Source organism: Oncorhynchus mykiss, chromosome 32 (assembly GCF_013265735.2).
Source record: "Oncorhynchus mykiss isolate Arlee chromosome 32, USDA_OmykA_1.1, whole genome shotgun sequence".
Classification (NCBI taxonomy): Eukaryota; Metazoa; Chordata; class Actinopteri; order Salmoniformes; family Salmonidae; genus Oncorhynchus; species Oncorhynchus mykiss.
Window position 1 is genome coordinate 798,949 of NC_050572.1, and position 21,578 is coordinate 820,526.

The window sequence follows — 21,578 nt, forward strand, 5'->3', positions numbered from 1 at the left end:
ATAAACACTTCTCAAATTCAATCATATTTGTACACTGCATGAATATTTTAATGTCGCTCCTCTCTTTGTTTCTGTAGTGTGCTGTGTTAACGGATCCTCTCTCTCTCTTCAGGAGATCAGGTTCTTGAATGGAATGGGAGGGTCCTACAAGGAGCAACATTCAAGGAAGTTTATAATGTCATTCTAGAATCGAAGCCAGACCCCCAAGTGGAGCTGGTTGTGTCCCGTCCCATACGGTGAGTTCAGTTCTAACACAACTATGGAAAATGACCTTTCAAGTTGTGAATACATGTACTTAGTCTTAGGATGTGTGACTCCCAGCTTGGTTTTGCGCTACCCCTGTACGCCCTTAATGACTTGTGGAGTGGTACAGTGCCTTCCGAAAGTATTCATACCCCTTGACTTCTTCCACATTTTGTTGTGTTACAGCTTTAATTTAAAATTGATTAAATGTGTTTTATTTTCTCACTCATCTACACACAATATCCCATAATTATAAAGTGAAAACTTGTTTTAGAATCACCTATGGCAGCGATTATTGCTGTGAGTCTTTTTGGGTAAGAGCTTTACACACCTGGTTTGTGCAATGTTTGCACATGGATCTTTTTTAAATTCTTCAAGCTATGTCAAGTTGGTTGTTGATCATCGGTAGACAACCATTTTCAGGTCTTGCCATAGATTTTTCAAGCCAATTTAAGTGAAAACTTGAACTAGGCCACTCAGGAACATTCAATGTCATCTTTATTTAAATTTCACATTTATTTAACCTTTATTGGAGCGGCAGGGTAGCCTAGTGGTTAGAGCTTGGGACTAGTAACCGGAAAGTTGCAAGTTCAAATCCCCGAGCTGACAAGGTACAACTCTGTCCCTGAACAGGCAGTGTTCCTAGGCCGTCATTGAAAATAAGAATTTGTTCTTAACTGACTTGTCTAGTTAAATAAAGGTAAAAAAAAACCATATATATATTTTTTTTAACTATGCAAGTTTGTAAGCAACTCCCGTGTCTGAATTAATCTCCCAGTGTCTGTTGGAAATCAGACTGAACCAGGTTATGCATTTTGCTTTTGCTTAACTATTAAATTGTATTTTTTCCCCAGAACATTCCCTAGTCCTTGCCGATAACAAGCATACCCATAAAACGATGTAGCCACCACCATGCTTGAAAATATGAGGAGTGGTAGACAGTGATGTGTTGGCTTTGCCCTAAACACGCTTTGTATTCAAGACATAAAGTTAATTTATTTGCCACATTTTTGATGCCTTATTCAAACAGGATGCATGTTTTGGAATATCTTTATTCTGTACAGGCTTCCTTCTATTCACTCTGCCATTTGGTTTACTATTGTGGGGTAACTACAATGTTGTTGATCCATCCTCAGTGTTTTCCTATCACAGCCTTTAAACTCTGTAATAAATTATACCTAATTCCACTTTGACATTATGGGTCATTGTGTGAAGGACAATGACACAACGTCTCAATTTAATCAATTTTAAATTCAGGCTGTAACATAACAACATGAGGAATAAGTCAAGGGGTGTCAATACTTTCTGAAGGCAATGTATAAATACATTTTCAAATCAAATGGTATTCACTACATGTGTGGTAAACCACCGGTGTTGACTAACTGAAATGTTTAATCAATGTATTCCCCCGTCTCAGGAGAATTTTATTAATGGTATCTCTGACAAGATATGAAAGGTAACATAAAGGTTTACATAAAGGTTCGAAGCAGAAAATTAGTCCCTGTCATTGAAAGCTGTGAAAATATGTTACATACTAATAGCTCTTGTGAAACTTGTTTTGAATCACACCGTCTTTCAGCTCAACAGATAACATCCCAGATTCAGTCTTTCAGCTCCACAGATAACATCCAAGCTTCAGTCCCTCAGCTCCACAGATAGCATCCGAGCTTCAGTCCCTCAGGTCCACAGATAACATCCCAGCTTCAGTCTTTCCGATCAAGAGACAACATCTCAGTTTCAATCCCTTTGCTCCACAGATAACATCCCAGCTTCAGTCATTCAGATCCAAAGATAACATCCCAGCTTCAGTCCCCCAGCTCCACAGATAACATCCCAGCTTCAGTCCCTCTGCTCCACAGCTAACATCCCAGCTTCAGTCTTTCAGCTCCACAGATAACATCCCAGCTTCAGTCCCTCAGCTCCACAGATAACAACCAAGCTTCAGTGTTTGAGCTACACAGAAAACATCCCATTTCAGTCCCTCAGCTCCACAGAAAACATCCCAGCTTCAGTCTTTTAGCTCCACAAACAACATCCCAGGTTCAGTCCCTCAGCTCCACAGATAACATCCCAGCTTCAGTCTTTCAGATCCACAGAAAACATCCAGGCTTCAGTCCCTCAGCTCCACAGATAACATCCCAGCTTCAGTCTTTCAGATCCACAGAAAACATCCAGGCTTCAGTCCCTCAGCTCCGCAGATAACATCCCAGCTTCAGTCCTTCAGCTCCACAGATAACATCCCAGCTTCAGTCCCTCAGGTCCACAGATAACATCCCAGCTTCAGTCTTTCAGCTCCACAGATAACATCCCAGCTTCAGTCTTTCAGCTCCACAGATAACATCCCAGCTTCAGTCTTTCAACTCCACAGATAACATCCCAGCTTCAGTCTTTCAGCTCCACAGATAACATCCCAGATTCAGTCCCTCAGCTCCACAGATAACATCCCAGCTTCAGTCTTTCAGCTCCACAGATAACATCCCAGCTTCAGTCCCTCAGCTCCACAGATAACATCCCAGCTTCAGTATTTCAGATCCACAGATAACATCCCAGCTTCAGTCCCTCACATCCACAGATAACATCCCAGCTTCAGTCCTTCAGCTCCACGGATAACATCCCAGCTTCAGTCCCTCAGCTCCACAGATAGCATCCCAGCTTCAGTCCCTCAGGTCCACAGATAACATCCCAGCTTCAGTCCCTCAGGTCCACAGATAACATCCCTGCATCAGTCCCTAAGATCCAAAGATAACAACCCCGCTTCAGTCTTTCAGCACTGGAGATAGCATCCCAGCTTCAGTCCCTCAGCTCCAAAGATAACATCCAGCTTCAGTCCCTCAGCTCCACAGATAACATCCAGCTTAAGTCCCACAACTCCACGGATAACATCCCAGCTTCAGTCCCTCAGCTCCACAGATAATATCCCAGCTTCAGTCCCTCAGCTCCAAAGATAACATCCAGCTTCAGTCCCTCAGCTCCACAGATAACATCCAGCTTAAGTCCCACAACTCCACGGATAACATCCCAGCTTCAGTCCCTCAGCTCCACAGATAATATCCCAGCTTCAGTCCCTCAGCTCCACAGATAACATCCCAGCTTCAGTCTTTCAGATCCACAGATAACATCCAGGCTTCAGTCCCTCAGCTCCACAGATAACATCCCAGCTTCAGTCCTTCAGCTCCACAGATAACATCCCAGGTTCAGTCCCTCAGCTCCACAGATAACATCCCAGCTTCAGTCTTTCAGATCCACAGAAAACATCCAGGCTTCAGTCCCTCAGCTCCACAGATAACATCCCAGCTTCAGTCTTTCAGATCCACAGAAAACATCCAGGCTTCAGTCCCTCAGCTCCGCAGATAACATCCCAGCTTCAGTCCTTCAGCTCCACAGATAACATCCCAGCTTCAGTCCCTCAGGTCCACAGATAACATCCCAGCTTCAGTCTTTCAGCTCCACAGATAACATCCCAGCTTCAGTCTTTCAGCTCCACAGATAACATCCCAGCTTCAGTCTTTCAACTCCACAGATAACATCCCAGCTTCAGTCTTTCAGCTCCACAGATAACATCCCAGATTCAGTCCCTCAGCTCCACAGATAACATCCCAGCTTCAGTCTTTCAGCTCCACAGATAACATCCCAGCTTCAGTCCCTCAGCTCCACAGATAACATCCCAGCTTCAGTATTTCAGATCCACAGATAACATCCCAGCTTCAGTCCCTCACATCCACAGATAACATCCCAGCTTCAGTCCTTCAGCTCCACGGATAACATCCCAGCTTCAGTCCCTCAGCTCCACAGACAACATCCCAGCTTCAGTCCCTCAGGTCCACAGATAACATCCCAGCTTCAGTCCCTCAGGTCCACAGATAACATCCCAGCTTCAGTCCCTCACATCCACAGATAACATCCCAGCTTCAGTCCTTCAGCTCCACGGATAACATCCCAGCTTCAGTCCCTCAGCTCCACAGATAGCATCCCAGCTTCAGTCCCTCAGGTCCACAGATAACATCCCAGCTTCAGTCCCTCAGGTCCACAGATAACATCCCTGCATCAGTCCCTAAGATCCAAAGATAACAACCCCGCTTCAGTCTTTCAGCACTGGAGATAGCATCCCAGCTTCAGTCCCTCAGCTCCAAAGATAACATCCAGCTTCAGTCCCTCAGCTCCACAGATAACATCCCAGCTTCAGTCCCTCAGGTCCACAGATAACATCCCAGCTTCAGTCTTTCAGCTCCACAGATAACATCCCAGCTTCAGTCTTTCAGCTCCACAGATAACATCCCAGCTTCAGTCTTTCAACTCCACAGATAACATCCCAGCTTCAGTCTTTCAGCTCCACAGATAACATCCCAGATTCAGTCCCTCAGCTCCACAGATAACATCCCAGCTTCAGTCTTTCAGCTCCACAGATAACATCCCAGCTTCAGTCCCTCAGCTCCACAGATAACATCCCAGCTTCAGTATTTCAGATCCACAGATAACATCCCAGCTTCAGTCCCTCACATCCACAGATAACATCCCAGCTTCAGTCCTTCAGCTCCACGGATAACATCCCAGCTTCAGTCCCTCAGCTCCACAGACAACATCCCAGCTTCAGTCCCTCAGGTCCACAGATAACATCCCAGCTTCAGTCCCTCAGGTCCACAGATAACATCCCAGCTTCAGTCCCTCACATCCACAGATAACATCCCAGCTTCAGTCCTTCAGCTCCACGGATAACATCCCAGCTTCAGTCCCTCAGCTCCACAGATAGCATCCCAGCTTCAGTCCCTCAGGTCCACAGATAACATCCCAGCTTCAGTCCCTCAGGTCCACAGATAACATCCCTGCATCAGTCCCTAAGATCCAAAGATAACAACCCCGCTTCAGTCTTTCAGCACTGGAGATAGCATCCCAGCTTCAGTCCCTCAGCTCCAAAGATAACATCCAGCTTCAGTCCCTCAGCTCCACAGATAACATCCAGCTTAAGTCCCACAACTCCACGGATAACATCCCAGCTTCAGTCCCTCAGCTCCACAGATAATATCCCAGCTTCAGTCCCTCAGCTCCACAGATAACATCCCAGCTTCAGTCTTTCAGATCCACAGATAACATCCAGGCTTCAGTCCCTCAGCTCCACAGATAACATCCCAGCTTCAGTCCTTCAGCTCCACAGATAACATCCCAGGTTCAGTCCCTCAGCTCCACAGATAACATCCCAGCTTCAGTCTTTCAGATCCACAGAAAACATCCAGGCTTCAGTCCCTCAGCTCCACAGATAACATCCCAGCTTCAGTCTTTCAGATCCACAGAAAACATCCAGGCTTCAGTCCCTCAGCTCCGCAGATAACATCCCAGCTTCAGTCCTTCAGCTCCACAGATAACATCCCAGCTTCAGTCCCTCAGGTCCACAGATAACATCCCAGCTTCAGTCTTTCAGCTCCACAGATAACATCCCAGCTTCAGTCTTTCAGCTCCACAGATAACATCCCAGCTTCAGTCTTTCAACTCCACAGATAACATCCCAGCTTCAGTCTTTCAGCTCCACAGATAACATCCCAGATTCAGTCCCTCAGCTCCACAGATAACATCCCAGCTTCAGTCTTTCAGCTCCACAGATAACATCCCAGCTTCAGTCCCTCAGCTCCACAGATAACATCCCAGCTTCAGTATTTCAGATCCACAGATAACATCCCAGCTTCAGTCCCTCACATCCACAGATAACATCCCAGCTTCAGTCCTTCAGCTCCACGGATAACATCCCAGCTTCAGTCCCTCAGCTCCACAGATAGCATCCCAGCTTCAGTCCCTCAGGTCCACAGATAACATCCCAGCTTCAGTCCCTCAGGTCCACAGATAACATCCCTGCATCAGTCCCTAAGATCCAAAGATAACAACCCCGCTTCAGTCTTTCAGCACTGGAGATAGCATCCCAGCTTCAGTCCCTCAGCTCCAAAGATAACATCCAGCTTCAGTCCCTCAGCTCCACAGATAACATCCAGCTTAAGTCCCACAACTCCACGGATAACATCCCAGCTTCAGTCCCTCAGCTCCACAGATAATATCCCAGCTTCAGTCCCTCAGCTCCACAGATAACATCCCAGCTTCAGTCTTTCAGATCCACAGATAACATCCAGGCTTCAGTCCCTCAGCTCCACAGATAACATCCCAGCTTCAGTCCTTCAGCTCCACAGATAACATCCCAGCTTCAGTCCCTCAGCTCCACAGATAGCATCCGAGCTTCAGTCCCTCAGGTCCACAGATAACATCCCAGCTTCAGTCTTTCCGATCAAGAGACAACATCTCAGTTTCAATCCCTTTGCTCCACAGATACCATCCCAGCTTCAGTCATTCAGATCCAAAGATAACATCCCAGCTTCAGTCCCCCAGCTCCACAGATAACATCCCAGCTTCAGTCCCTCTGCTCCACAGCTAACATCCCAGCTTCAGTCTTTCAGATCCACAGATAACATTCCAGCTTCAGAATTTCAGCTCCACTGAAAACATCCCAGTTACAGTCCCTCTGCTCCACAGATAACATTCCAGCTTCAGTCCCCCAGCTCCACAGATAACATCCCAGTTTCAGTCATTCAGCCCCATTGATAATATTCCAGCTTCAGTCCCTCAGCTCCAAAGAGAGCATCCGAGCTCCAGTCGTTCATCTCCAGAGATAACATCCCAGCTTCAGTGATTCAGCTCCACAGATAACATCTCATCTTCAGTCTCTCATCTCCACAGATAACATCCCAGTTTTAGTCGTTCAGCTCCAGAGATAACGGCCCAGCTTCAGTCCCTCAGCTCCACAGATAACATCCCAGCTTCAGTCCTTCAGCTCCACAGATAACATCCCAGCTTCAGTGATTCAGCTCCACAGATAACATCTCATCTTCAGTCTCTCATCTCCACAGATAACATCCCAGTTTTAGTCGTTCAGCTCCAGAGATGACATTCCAGCTTCAGTCCCTCAGCTCTACAGATAACATCCAGCTTCAGTCCCACAGCTCCACAGACAACATCACATCTTCAGTCCCTCAGCTCCACAGATAACATACCAGTTTCAGTTCCTCAGCTCCAAAGATAGCATCCCAGCTTCAGTTCCCCAGCTCCACTGAAAACATCCCAGTTACAGTCCCTCTGCTCCACAGATAACATCCCAGCTTCAGTCCCCCAGCTCCACAGATAACATCCCAGTGTCAGTCATTCAGCCCCATTGATAATATTCCAGCTTCAGTGCCTCACCTCCACAGATAACATCCCAGTTTCAGTCATTCGGCTCCATAGATAACATCCCAGCTTCAGTCCCTCAGCTCCACAGATAACATCCAGCCTTCAGTCTTTCAGCAACAAAGATAAAAATGCAGCTTCAGTCCCTCAGCTCCACAGATAACATCCCAGCTCCAGTCTTTCATCACCACAGATAACATCCAGCCTTCAGTCCCTCAGCTCCACAGATAACTTCCCAGCTTCAGTCCCACAGCTCCACAGATAATATCCCAGCTTCAGTCCCTCAGATCCACAGATAACATCTGAGCTTCAGTCTCAGCTCCACAGATAACATCCCAGCTTCTGTCCCTCAGCTCCACAGATAACATCACAGCTTAAATCCCTCAGCTCCACAGATAACATCCCAGCTTCAGTCATTCAAATCCAAAGATAACATCCCAGCTTCAGTCCCCCAGCTCCACAGATAACATCCCAGCTTCAGTCCCTCTGCTCCACAGCTAACATCCCAGCATCAGTCATTCAAATCCAAAGATAACATCCCAGCTTCAGTCCCCCAGCTCCACAGATAACATCCCAGCTTCAGTCCCTCTGCTCCACAGCTAACATCCCAGCTTCAGTCTTTCAGATCCACAGATAACATTCCAGCTTCAGAATTTCAGCTCCACAAATAACACCCCAGCTTCAGTCCCTCCGCTCCACAGATAACATCCCATTTCAGTCCCTCAGCTCCACAGATAACATACCAGCTTCAGTTCCTCAGCTCCACAGATAAAATCCCAGCTTCAGTTCCCCCAGCTCCACAGATAACATCCCAGCTTCAGTCCCTCAGCTCCAAAGAGAGCATCCGAGCTCCAGTCGTTCAGCTCCAGAGATAACGTCCCAGCTTCAGTCCCTCAGCTCCACAGATAACATCCCAGCTTCAGTCCTTCAGCTCCACAGATAACATCCCATCTTCAGTGATTCAGCTCCACAGATAACATCTCATCTTCAGTCTCTCATCTCCACAGATAACATCCCAGTTTTAGTCGTTCAGCTCCAGAGCTAACGTCCCAGCTTCAGTCCCTCAGCTCCACAGATGACATCCCAGCTTCAGTACTTCAGCTCCACAGATAACATCCCAGCTTCAGTGATTCAGCTCCACAGATAACATCTCATCTTCAGTCTCTCATCTCCACAGATAACATCCCAGTTTTAGTCGTTCAGCTCCAGAGATGACATTCCAGCTTCAGTCCCTCAGCTCTACAGATAACATCCCAGCTTCAGTCCCACAGCTCCACAGATAACATTCCTGCTTCAGTCCCTCAGCTCCACAGATAACATTCCAGCTTCAGTCTTTCAGCTCCACAGAAAACATCCCAGCTTCAGTCATTCAGATCCACTGAAAACATCCCAGCTTCAGTCCCCTAGCTCCACAGATAACATCCCAGCTTCAGTCCCTCCGCTCCACAGCTAACATCCCAGCTTCAGTCTTTCAGATCCACAGATAAGATTCCAGCTTCAGACTTTCAGCTCCACAAATAACACCCCAGCTTCAGTCCCTCCGCTCCACAGATAACATCCCATTTCAGTCCCTTAGCTCCACAGATAACATCCCAGCTTCAGTCTTTCAGATCCACAGATAACATCTCAGCTTCAGTCCCTAAGCTCCACAGATAACATCCCAACTTCAGTCTTTCAGCACCACAGATAACAACCCAGCTTCTGTCTTTCAGCTCCACAGATAACATCCTAGCATTAATCCCTCTGCTCCATAAATAACATTCCATCTTCAGTCCCTCGGGCTTCACAGACAACATCACATCTTCAGTCCCTCAGCTCCAGAAAAAACAACCCAGCTTCAGTCCCTCAGCTCCACAGATAACATCCAGCCTTCAGTCTTTCAGCAACAAAGATAAAAACACAGCTTCAGTCCCTCAGCTCCACAGATAACATCCCAGCTTCAGTCCCACAGCTCCACAGATAATATCCCAGCTTCAGTCCCTCAGATCCACAGATAACATCTGAGCTTCAGTTTTTCAGCTCCACAGATAACATCCCAGCTTCAGTCCCTCAGCTCCACAGATAACATCCCAACTTAAATCCCTCAGCTCCACAGATAACATCCCAGCTTCAGTCTTTCAGCAAGAAGAGAAAACATCCCAGCCTCAGTCTTTCAGCCCCAGAGATAACATCCCAGCTTCAGTCCCTCAGCTCCACAAATAACATCCAAGCTACAGTCCCTCAGCTCCACATGTAACATCCCAGCCTCAGTCCCTCAGCCCCACAGATAACAACCAAGTTTCAGTTGCAAAGCTCCACTGATAACATCCCAGCTTCAGTCCCTCAGCCTTAATAATAACCTCCTAGCTTCAGTCCATTAGCGCCACAGGTAACATTTCAGCATCACTCCCTCTGCTGCAGAGATAACATCCCAGCTTCAGTCCATTATATCTACAGATAACATCCCAGCTTCAGTGCCTCAGCTCCACAGATAACATCCCAGCTTCAGTTCCTCAGCTCCACAGATAACATCCCAGCTTCAGTTCCTCATCTCCACAGATAACATCCCACCTTAAGTCCCTTGTCTCCACAGATAACATCCCAGATTCATTCCATTAGCTCCAGAAATAACATATTTGACTAGAGAGAGGGCATTAACAGTAATGTATCTGTGAAGATGTCTCTTGCTTCATAATGTTGGGGTTCTGTTTATTTCCCAGAGATTCTTCCAGTATCTCAGAGAGCACACATGGACAACTTGAATCAAGTGAGTGGTGACATCATACATTCATTATCATGACATCAACACTGCCTACATCTGGATGTAGTGTAGCTCTTAGCTTTTACTAAATTACACAATGATTCAAAGAAATCTGAGGCGATGTGCCCTAGTAGGAAGACCACTTTGTGCAGCTCACCCTGCACGATCAAGTCTACTTCTGATACGCTTCTCAGGAAAGCATTAAAAACAATCAAGCAACCCAGAAAAGTGCTAAAAATAGGCCATATTAACATATGCAGCCTGAGAAACAAGGTCCATAAAGTCAATAAATTGCTTGTACCAAATAACATGCATATCTCTGAAACTCACCTAGACTATACCTTTGATGATACAGTGGTAGCAATACAAGGTTATAACATTTACAGAAAAGACGGAAATGCCAACGGGGGCAGTGTTGCGGTCTATATAAAGAACCACATTCCTTTAAAGCTTAGAGACAATCTAATGTTAAATAATGTTCTCACGTATACTCCCTCTCTGGCCTCTAGGTCACCAGACAGCTGATTATTACGCACACCTGTCACCATCGTCACACGCACCAGCGCTTATTGACACTCACCTGGACTCCATCTATATATGTCACTCCATTTGGTTCCTTCCCCAGAAGTTATTGTTTCTGTATCTGTTTCATGTTGCTGTTTCTTCCCGACTCTCAGCGTACAGCTTTACAAAATAACGCCTCACCAAAGGGAAGCATCAGGGAGTGTTTTTAGTTTTCGTGTTGGAAGTGACGTTGGGTCTGGGTTCCGCTGCCAGAGCAACCAAGGATGCCTCAGCCGGCTCTTTAGGCTTTCATGTCTAAGCCGGTACATCGGGGTGTCAAGACTCGGTTGGCAGGTCAAGCGTCTGTTGCAGAGTCTACCGAGGATGCCTCAGATAGCTTGTCAGGCTTCCATGCCTTAGCTAGCTCGTCAGGTTTTCAAAACTCGGTAGGCTCCGCAGGCTCCGCAGCTCCCCAGCCACAGCTGGCTTGCCAGGCTCCGGCACTTAAGGCTGCTCGTCAGGTTCCTTTGCCTCTACGGAGCCGAATGGTCCGCTCTGATCCCCGGGAACGTCCCTCTGGTCGGCATCCTGCGACTGGAGCCTCGCGTCGGAGAGGGGGTGCTGCTCCTTCTTCGGCACTCTAGGTTGCCGGGCTCCCATGCCCCAGCCGGCTCGACAGGTTCCAACGTTTCAGCAGAGGTGGCCGGTCCGCTCCTTATCCCTGGGATCGTCCCTGTTGTCGGCATCCTGCGGTTGGAGCCGCATTTCAGGAGCTGCTCATCAGTGAGGGGGTACTGTCACGTATACTCCCTCTCTGGCCTCATCGTCACACACACCAGCGCTTTTTGACACTCACCCGGACTGCATCTATTTATGTCACTCTCTTTGGTTCCTTCCTCAGTCGTTATTGTTTCTGTATATCTTTTTAATGTCGGTGCGCTGTTTGTGTTTCTTCTTTTGTTCATGTTCGTTTATTTATTAAATGTATTCACTCCCTGAACTCGCTTCTCGACTCTCAGCGTACACTGTTACAACTGTTGAAGTAATATGGCTACAGGTTCATCTGCTTTACCTAAAGCCTATTATTTTTTTGTATTTTCACCCCTTTATCCCCCCCAATTGGTAGTTGCAGTCTTGTGTCATCGCTGCAACTCCCTTAAGGACTCGGGAGAGGTGAAGGTCGAAAGCCATGCGTCCTCCGAAACACAACCCAACCCAACCAAGCCGCACTGCTTCTTGACACAATGCCCATTTAACCTGGAAGCCAGCCGCACCAATGTGTCGGAGGAAACACCGTACACCTGGCGACCATGTCAGTGTGCATTGTGCCTGCCCCGCAACAGGATTCGCTAGTGCCCGATAGGTCATCCCTGCCGGCCAAACCCTCCCCTAACCCGGACGACAATGGGCCAATTGTGCGCCGTCCCATGGGTCTCCCGGTCACAGCCGGCTGCGACAGAGCCTGGACTCGAACCAAGAATCTCTAGTGGCACAGCCTTAGACCACTGCGCAACTCGGGAGACCCCTTAAAGCCCATTCTTGTGGGAAGCTGCTATAGACCACCAAGTGCAGGTGTAGGTGATATCAACAGAGAAGTACATTTTCTGGGTGATGTAAATATTGACTGGCTCTCATCAGTGCCTGCAACCTGGTTCAGGTTGTCAGTCAATCTACCAGGGTAGTTACAAACAGTACAGGAATGAAATCCTTAACATGTATTGATTACATCTTTACTAATGCTGCAGAAATTTGCTTTAAAGCAGTATCCAAATGCATAGGATGTAGTGATCACAATATTATAGCCATATCTAGGAAAAAAAGCAAAGTTCCAAAGGCTGGGCCTAATATAGTGTATAAGAGGTCATAGGTTTTGTAGTGATTCATATGTTGATGATGTAAATAATATTTGTTTGCCTGTGGTGTGTAATGAGGAGCAATCAGATGCTGCACTTCACACATTTATGAAATGTCTTATTCCAGTTCCTAATAAACATGCACCCATTAATAATATGACTGTAAAAACTGTTAATATCCCTTGGATTGATGAGGAATTGAAAAATGGTATGGTTGAGTGGGATGAGGCAAAGGTATGGCAAATACGTCTGGCAGCCCAACTGATTGGCAAACATACTGTCAATTAAGAAAACATGTGACTTTGCTAAATAAAAATTAAATAAACTATACTATGAAACAAAGATAAATTATATAGAACCTTTATGTAAAAATAACACAATGATTGAAAGAAAACAAGCCCCTACACACCTTAACCTTTAAGTGAAAATAACACAGATTTGCTTGTGTCTGCAGGTTCGAGTTTATTTGAATCCCAGAAGATGGGTCGAGCAATATCCGTCACGTCCCCCATGAGTCCTGGGATGCTCCGCTACTCCCCACAGTGCCTGTCTGGACACGTCTCAGTAAGTAGCCATGATGTACTGCTGCTCTGTGGCCAATCACTATCACTCACCAAGGGGATTGGTTGGATCTCTTAATTAGTTAATGCTGTTCTCGTTAAGGTTTAAGCTAGTTAATGAGGAAGAGGGGCCTTATGGGTGGAGGAACAACAATGTGCTATCTCTCATTTGACTGATCTAAATCATCAATAGACACTGTCCTAAGTTTCAAAGATATTTATTTGGTTCCCTTTTCTATAAGTTTTTGAGAGAATACAGGGCTGGTTTGGTTCCCATCTACGTATGTTATTGAGAGAATACTGGACTGGTTTGGTTCCCATCTTAATTTTTTTATTTCACCTTTATATAACCAGGTAAGCTAGTTGAGAACAAGTTCTCATTTACAACTGCGACCTGGCCAATATAAAGCAAAGCAGTGCGACAGAAACAACAACACAGAGTTACACATGGAATAAACAAGTGTACAGTCAATAACACATTAGAAAAAAAATAAAGTCTACATACAGTGTGTGCAAATGGCATGAGGAGGTATGGCAATAAATAGGCCATAGAAGAAAAGTAATTACAATGTAGCAGATTAACACTGGGGTGAAAGAAGAACAGATGATGATGAGCAGATGATGGTGTGTAAGTAGTGATACTGGTGTGCAAAAGAGCAGCAAAGTAAATAAAAACAATATGGGGATGAGGTAGGTAGATTGGGTGGGATATTTACAGATGGACTATGTACAGCTGCAGCGATCGGTTAGCTGCTCAGATAGCTGATGTATAAAGTTAGTGAGGGAAATGTAAGTCTCCAGCTTCAGCAATTTTTGTAATTCGTTCCAGTCACTGGCAGCAGAGAACTGGAAGGAAAGGCGACCAAAGTAGGTGTTGGCTTTGGGGATGACCAGTGAGATATACCTGCTGGACCTGCTGAATGTTTTGAGTAAAGAGTCTGAATACTAATGTAAATGCAATATATATATATTTTTTTTTAAAACCTGTTTTTGCTTTGTCATTATTGGGTATTGTCTGTAGGTTAATGAGGTTTTAAAAAAAATCTATTTTAGAATAAGCACATTTTTAATTGCACATTGAAACAAAGCCCTATTGTCTAAGTATGTTTTATTTGACAAGATACTAAACATAAGATAGGATTGATTGTTAGAATTTATTTATATTATTTCATGAATCAAACAGTCCAAACATCAGACTAAAGCCTCAGCTAAACTTCATGTACACACAGATTGAAATCTGAGATAAACAAAGCATACATGCCGATGACACGGTCTGTCTTAAAGGGTATTAACACAGATCTGTCTATCAGACAGTGCCAGAGCTAGTCAATAGATATTCACATTCACTGACACACTTCAGCTATCTTAGGTGACATCACACACACCATGCCGGTTTGCCATACAATAATGGTCTACCTTTGGGTTAAAACATTGTTACACAGAACAAGTGTAAAATATTACTTTTGAAGGTGACTCTACTAAGGACATGGACTCATTACTTAATAACTGTATTTCGTTCATAAAGCACTTTTCACAATCCCCAAAATGTAACATTTGTATTTAAAATAAATTGTTGTGATGGAAGGAAAGTGTAACAGAACACGTTTCAGTAGTTGAACTAAAGGCAAACATGCCACATGCTGAACACTAAAAAACATGCTAAAAGTAAATTTAACAGAGTTATAAATAGTGCCTTAGGAGTATATTAGCATTGGAATGAGACACTCAGGACTGTGCTTCCTAACATTAGCTAGCTAGCTAATGGAACCACAGCCAGAGATATTAGCACAGAACATGGCTACCTAGCTTACGGTGATTAGCTAGCTAACACTCAAGCTAATGTTAGCTAGCTTGAGGACAACCTATTTAACCTGAATGACCGTCAAATTCAGAATTCGTAACGTTTGTTACTTACCATTTTCAAAGTTTTCAGTCAGCCAAAATACTATTTGTCCGTTGAAATAATGTTAGCCGTTTTCCACTCGTCAGTCACATGAGAACTAGAATACTTATTGTAGTGGACTTCACGTGCTGGTAGCGGGAGAATTAACCCATTGGCTCCGTGAAATATCCATAGCCCAACCTGGCTGAGATTACAGAAAACAACCTACCTATTGACCCAATGCCTGCAACCCAGCAATTGGGTCATCCAAACAACACAGCATTTTAGAGTGTAACTTACATCTCAAAGCTGTGTATGCAAGAAGACTTGACCTGTCTGCTGAACACATATTTCTCTGTCCTCAGTTTGATGGAAGGCCTGAATCTGTCTTTTTGCCTTGTAACTGATTGCTTCTAGAAAGACAGAAGGAACAACTCATGATCAAGATGAGCTAGCTACTAGTTTAAAGTAATGACAGATTTATTTGTTACAAAGAATGAATGTATGGGCTACATTTATTACAATAATACATGCATTTACTTGCTTTATCATTTATCACTCCAAAAAAAGCGTTACGAGGTAGTGCACCACAAACATATTTCCAGGGTGTTGATGAATCTTCCTCCCTAAACAGCCTCTTCCAACACCACAGGTAGGCGAAGGGTATCCAACTGCAAAAGTGAAGTTTTGCTTTGATGTCAAATTGACAAATTTTGTTCTTAGCTAGTTACCTACCTTAGCTATTGGGCTAGCTAAGATGCTAGAGAGCCGTGACACAAGCATATTGACATGCATATTGGTATTAAAAATCACCAACGCATTCAGCTAAAAATATGTGTTCCGGCAAATCGGTGGTTAGCTAGCTACCTATCACATGAATTGTGCAAAAATATAATAGCTAATGTTAGCTTGCAAAATGCCAGTCAGTCAGTGGCATTGATAAATTGAAACTGGTATCAACAAAATGGGTTTCACTCTATCCTATTAAACATGACATTGCTAAATAGGCTTTTAGCTAATAAGATGTTCAAGTTTATTAGGAAGTTTCATTAATAATTAGACAGTCACCGGACAACTTTGGAAGGTACTGTAGCTAGCTTTGTTTCCATTTTCCAACAGATTTTTCTAATTCCCTTGATTGGTCGAAAAAAGGTTACTGGTCTTGGAACTCATGTGTTCACCAGAAACGTCTTGTGGTAAATGTTGCTTCCCAGGTTAACCAGAGATTCAAATAGAATCTTGAGAGAATTGTCTGCCAGAAAAAAAACTATAGCGAACTGTTTGCAACTAATGGCAATAAATATTATTGTTGCCGAAGGTTTGCCACAGATACACCACTAGTGGCAAACATTTGCAAACTTCAACAACATTTTGTAGCACACTATTTAGTTTGCAGCAAATTTGCCACACACTTCTGGTAAGTTTGCAGCATTAAATGTTGTTTTGTAAGGGAGCCTCTCGGTTGTGCAACTAGTGTTTTAAATCTTAGATAATTGTTTCACTTGACTATCTTTTGTTTTGCAAAAAAGGAGCAAAGCATTTTCTTTTGAGTTTTAAATAGTTTCAAAGCATGTTCTTATTAGTTTGAATTCTGAATCAAGCATTTTGAATAGTTTTCCATCGCTTATCTTTTGTTTGCAAATAAAACATCAACATCAGTCTTTGAAACCACCAGCTGTGTCTAGATGCATGATATGGCTTACAGACATTGGCTTCTAATAAACTCTTACTAAAATACATATTGGCTACTAATGTGCTGTATTGCTAGACTGCTATATGCTATGCGTTAATGTTAGACACTCCCAATACATCAGAGTTCCTCACCTCATAATAACACAACTCTACTCTCCCTCCAGGTCAAACTGTGGTACGACAAGGTGGGTCACCAGCTCATAGTCACCATCCTGGGAGCTAAAGAATTTCCTTCTAGGGAAGACGGCCGGCCCAGGAACCCCTATGTTAAAATATACCTCCTCCCCGACAGAAGGTAGGAATCAACATCATTCCATGTTTATGTTTTATACCATGGTTGTATTACTGTCTGTCTTATACCATGGTTGTATTAATGTCTGTCTTATACCATGGTTGTATTATTGTCTGTCTTATACCATGGTTGTATTACTGTCTAATGCCATGGTTGTATTACTGCCTGTCTTATACCATGGATATATTTCTGTCTGTCTTATACCATGGTTGTATTACTGTCTTATACTGTCTTATACTGTCTGTCTTATACCATGGTTATATTACTGTAATATATCATGGTTGTATTACTGTCTGTCTTATACCATGGTTGATTTACTGTCTGTCTTATACCATGGTTGTATTACTGTCTTATACCATGGTTGTATTACTGTCTTATACCATGGTTGTATTACTGTCTGTCTAATACCATGGTTGTATTACTGTCTGTCTTATAGCATGGTTGTATTACTGTCTGTCTTATACCATGGTTTTATTAGTGTCTGTCTTATACCATGGTTGTATTACTGTCTGTCTTATACCATGGTTGTATTACTGTCTGTCTTATACCATTGTTGTATTACTGTCTGTCTTATACCATGGTTGTATTACTCTCTGTCTTATACCATGGTTGTATTACTGTCTTATACCATGGTTGTATATTACTGTCTGTCTAATACCATGGTTGTATTACTGTAAAATACCATGGTTGTATTACTGTCTGTCTTATACCATGGTTGTATTACTGTCTGTCTTATACCATGGTTGTATTACTGTCTGTCTTATACCATGGTTGTATTACTGTCTTAAACCATGGTTGTATTACTGTCTTATACCATGGTTGTATTACTGCCTGTCTTATACCATGGTCGTATTACAGTCTGTCTTATACCATGGTTGTATTACTGTCTGTCTTATTCCATGGTTGTATTAATGTCTGTCTTATACCATGGTTGTATTATTGTCTGTCTTATACCATGGTTGTATTACTGTCTTATACCATGGTTGTATTACTGTCTGTCTTATACCATGGTTGTATTACTGTCTGTCTTATACCATGGTTGTATTACTGTCTGTCTTATACCATGGTTGTATTACTGTCTAATACCATGGTTGTATTACTGCCTGTCTTATACCATGGCTATATTACTGTCTGTCTTCTACCATGGTTGTATTACTGTATGTTTAATACCATGGTTGTATTACTGTCTTATACCATGGTCGTATTACAGTCTGTCTTATACCATGGTTGTATTACTGTCTGTCTTATACCATGGTTGTACTACTGTCTGTCTTATACCATGGTTGTATTACTGTCTGTCTTATACCATGGTTAAATTACTGTCTTATACCATGGTTGTATTACTGTCTGTCTTATACCATGGTTGTATTACTGTCTTAAACCATGGTTGTATTGCTGTCTGTTTTATACCATGGTTGTATTACTGTCTTATACCATGGTTGTATTACTGTCTGTCTAATACCATGGTTGTATTACTGTCTGTCTTATAGCATGGTTGTATTACTGTCTGTCTTATACCATGGTTGTATTAGTGCCTGTCTTCTACCATGGTTTTATTAGTGTCTGTCTTATACCATGGTTGTATTACTGTCTGTCTTATACCATGGTTGTATTACTGTCTGTCTTATACCATGGTTGTATCACTCTCTGTCTTATACCATGTTTGTATTACTGTCTTATACCATGGTTGTAATACTGTCTGTCTAATACCGTGGTTGTATTACTGTCTGTTTTATACCATGGTTTTATTACTGTCTGTCTTATACCATGGTCGTATTACTGTCTGTCTTATACCATGGTTGTATTACTGTCTGTCTTATACCATGGTTGTATTACTGTCTGTCTTATACCATGGTTGTATTACTTTCTTATACCATGGTTGTATATTACTGTCTGTCTAACACCATTGTTGTATTAATATAAAATACCATGGTTGCATTACTGTCTGTCTTATACCATGGTTGTATTACTGTCTGTATTATACCATGGTTGTATTACTGTCTGTCTTATACCATGGTTGTATTACTGTCTGTCTAATACCATGGTTGTATTTATGTCTGTCTTATAGCATGGTTGTATTACTGTCTGTCTCATACCATGGTTGTATTAGTGTCTGTCTTATACCATGGTTTTATTAGTGTCTGTCTTATACCATGGTTGTATTACTGTCTGTCTTATACCATGGTTGTATTACTGTCTGTCTTATACCATTGTTGTATTACTGTCTGTCTTATACCATGGTTGTATTACTGTCTGTCTTATACCATGGTTGTATTACTGTCTGTTTTATACCATGGTTGTATTACTGTCTTATACCATGGTTGTATTACTGCCTGTCTTATACCATGGTCGTATTACAGTCTGTCTTATACCATGGTTGTATTACTGTCTGTCTTATACCATGGTTGTATTAATGTCTGTCTTATACCATGGTTGTATTATTGTCTGTCTTATACCATGGTTGTATTACTGTCTGTCTTATACCATGGTTGTATTACTGTCTAATGCCATGGTTGTATTAGTGCCTGTCTTATACCATGGATATATTTCTGTCTGTCTTATACCATGGTTGTATTACTGTCTTATACCATGGTTGTATTACTGTCTGTCTTATACCATGGTTGTATTACTCTCTGTCTTATACCATGGTTGTATTACTGTCTGTCTTATACCATGGTTGTATTACTGTCTAATACCATGGTTGTATTACTGCCTGTCTTATACCATGGCTATATTACTGTCTGTCTTCTACCATGGTTGTATTACTGTATGTTTAATACCATGGTTGTATTACTGTCTTATACCATGGTCGTATTACAGTCTGTCTTATACCATGGTTGTATTACTGTCTGTCTTATACCATGGTTGTACTACTGTCTGTCTTATACCATGGTTGTATTACTGTCTGTTTTATACCATGGTTAAATTACTGTCATATACCATGGTTGTATTACTGTCTATCTTATACCATGGTTGATTTACTGTCTGTCTTATACCATGGTTATATTACTGTCATATACCATGGTTGTATTACTGTCTGTCTTATACCATGGTTGATTTACTGTCTGTCTTATACCATGGTTGTATTACTGTCTGTCTTATACCATGGTTGTATTACTGTCTTAAACCATGGTTGTATTGCTGTCTGTTTTATACCATGGTTGTATTACTGTCTTATACCATGGTTGTATTACTGTCTGTCTAATACCATGGTTGTATTACTGTCTGTCTTTTAGCATGGTTGTATTACTGTCTGTCTTATACCATGGTTGTATTAGTGCCTGTCTTCTACCATGGTTTTATTAGTGTCTGTCTTATACCATGGTTGTATTACTGTCTGTCTTATACCATGGTTGTATTACTGTCTGTCTTATACCATGGTTGTATTACTGTCTGTCTTATACCATGGTTGTATTACTCTCTGTCTTATACCATGGTTGTATTACTTTCTTATACCATGGTTGTATATTACTGTCTGTCTAATACCATGGTTGTATTAATATAAAATACCATGGTTGTATTACTGTCTGTCTTATACCATGGTTGTACTACTGTCTTATACCATGGTTGTTTTACTGTCTGTCTTATACCATGGTCGTATTACTGTCTGTCTTATACCATGGTTGTATTACTGTCTGTCTTATACCATGGTTGTATTACTTTCTGTCTTATCCCATGGTTGTATTACTGTCTGTCTTATACCATGGTTGTTTTACTGTCTGTCTTATACCATGGTTGTATTACTGCTGTCTTATAACATGGTCGTATTAGTGTCTGTCTTATACCATGGTTGTATTACTGTCTGTCTTATACCATGGTTGTATTACTGTCTGTCTTATACCATGGTTGAATTACTGTCTGTCTTATGCCATGGTTGTATTACTCTCTGTCTTATACCATGGTTGTATTACTTTCTTATACCATGGTTGTATATTACTGTCTGTCTAATACCATGGTTGTATTAATATAAAATACCATGGTTGTATTACTGTCTGTCTTATACCATGGTTGTATTACTGTCTGTCTTATACCATGGTTGTACTACTGTGTTATACCATGGTTGTTTTACTGTCTGTCTTATACCATGGTCGTATTACTGTCTGTCTTATACCATGGTTGTATTACTGTCTGTCTTATACCATGGTTGTATTACTTTCTGTCCTATCCCATGGTTGTACTACTGTCTGTCTTATACCATGGTTGTTTTACTGTCTGTCTTATACCATGGTTGTATTACTGTCTGTCTTATACCATGGTCGTATTACTGTCTGTCTTATACCATGGTTGTATTACTGTCTGTCTTATACCATGGTTGTATTACTGTCTGTCTTATACCATGGTTGTATTACTATCTGTCTTATACCATGGTTGTATTACTGTCTGTCTTATACCATGGTTGTATTACTGTCTGTCTTATACCATGGCTATATTACTGTCTGTCTTATACCATGGTTGTATTACTGTCTGTCTTATACCATGGTTGTATTACTGTCTTAAACCATGGTTGTATTACTGTCTTATACCATGGTTGTATTACTGTCTGTCTTATACCATGTTTGTATTACTGTCTTATACCATGGTTGTAATACTGTCTGTCTTATTCCATGGTTGTATT

The 21,578-nt window shown here is 42.5% G+C and overlaps 1 protein-coding gene across 1 annotated transcript in view; it reads left to right on the forward strand.

Moving 5' to 3' along the window:
• The window catches only part of rims2b (regulating synaptic membrane exocytosis 2b), a 161,317-nt gene that overhangs the window by 60,328 nt on the left and 79,411 nt on the right, over window positions 1–21,578 (forward strand). The window contains exons 4-7 of the mRNA XM_036971021.1: window positions 113–236; window positions 10,140–10,186; window positions 12,992–13,101; window positions 16,836–16,966. Coding sequence (XP_036826916.1) covers window positions 113–236; window positions 10,140–10,186; window positions 12,992–13,101; window positions 16,836–16,966 — 412 coding nt within the window. The remainder of the gene's footprint in view (window positions 1–112; window positions 237–10,139; window positions 10,187–12,991; window positions 13,102–16,835; window positions 16,967–21,578) is intronic.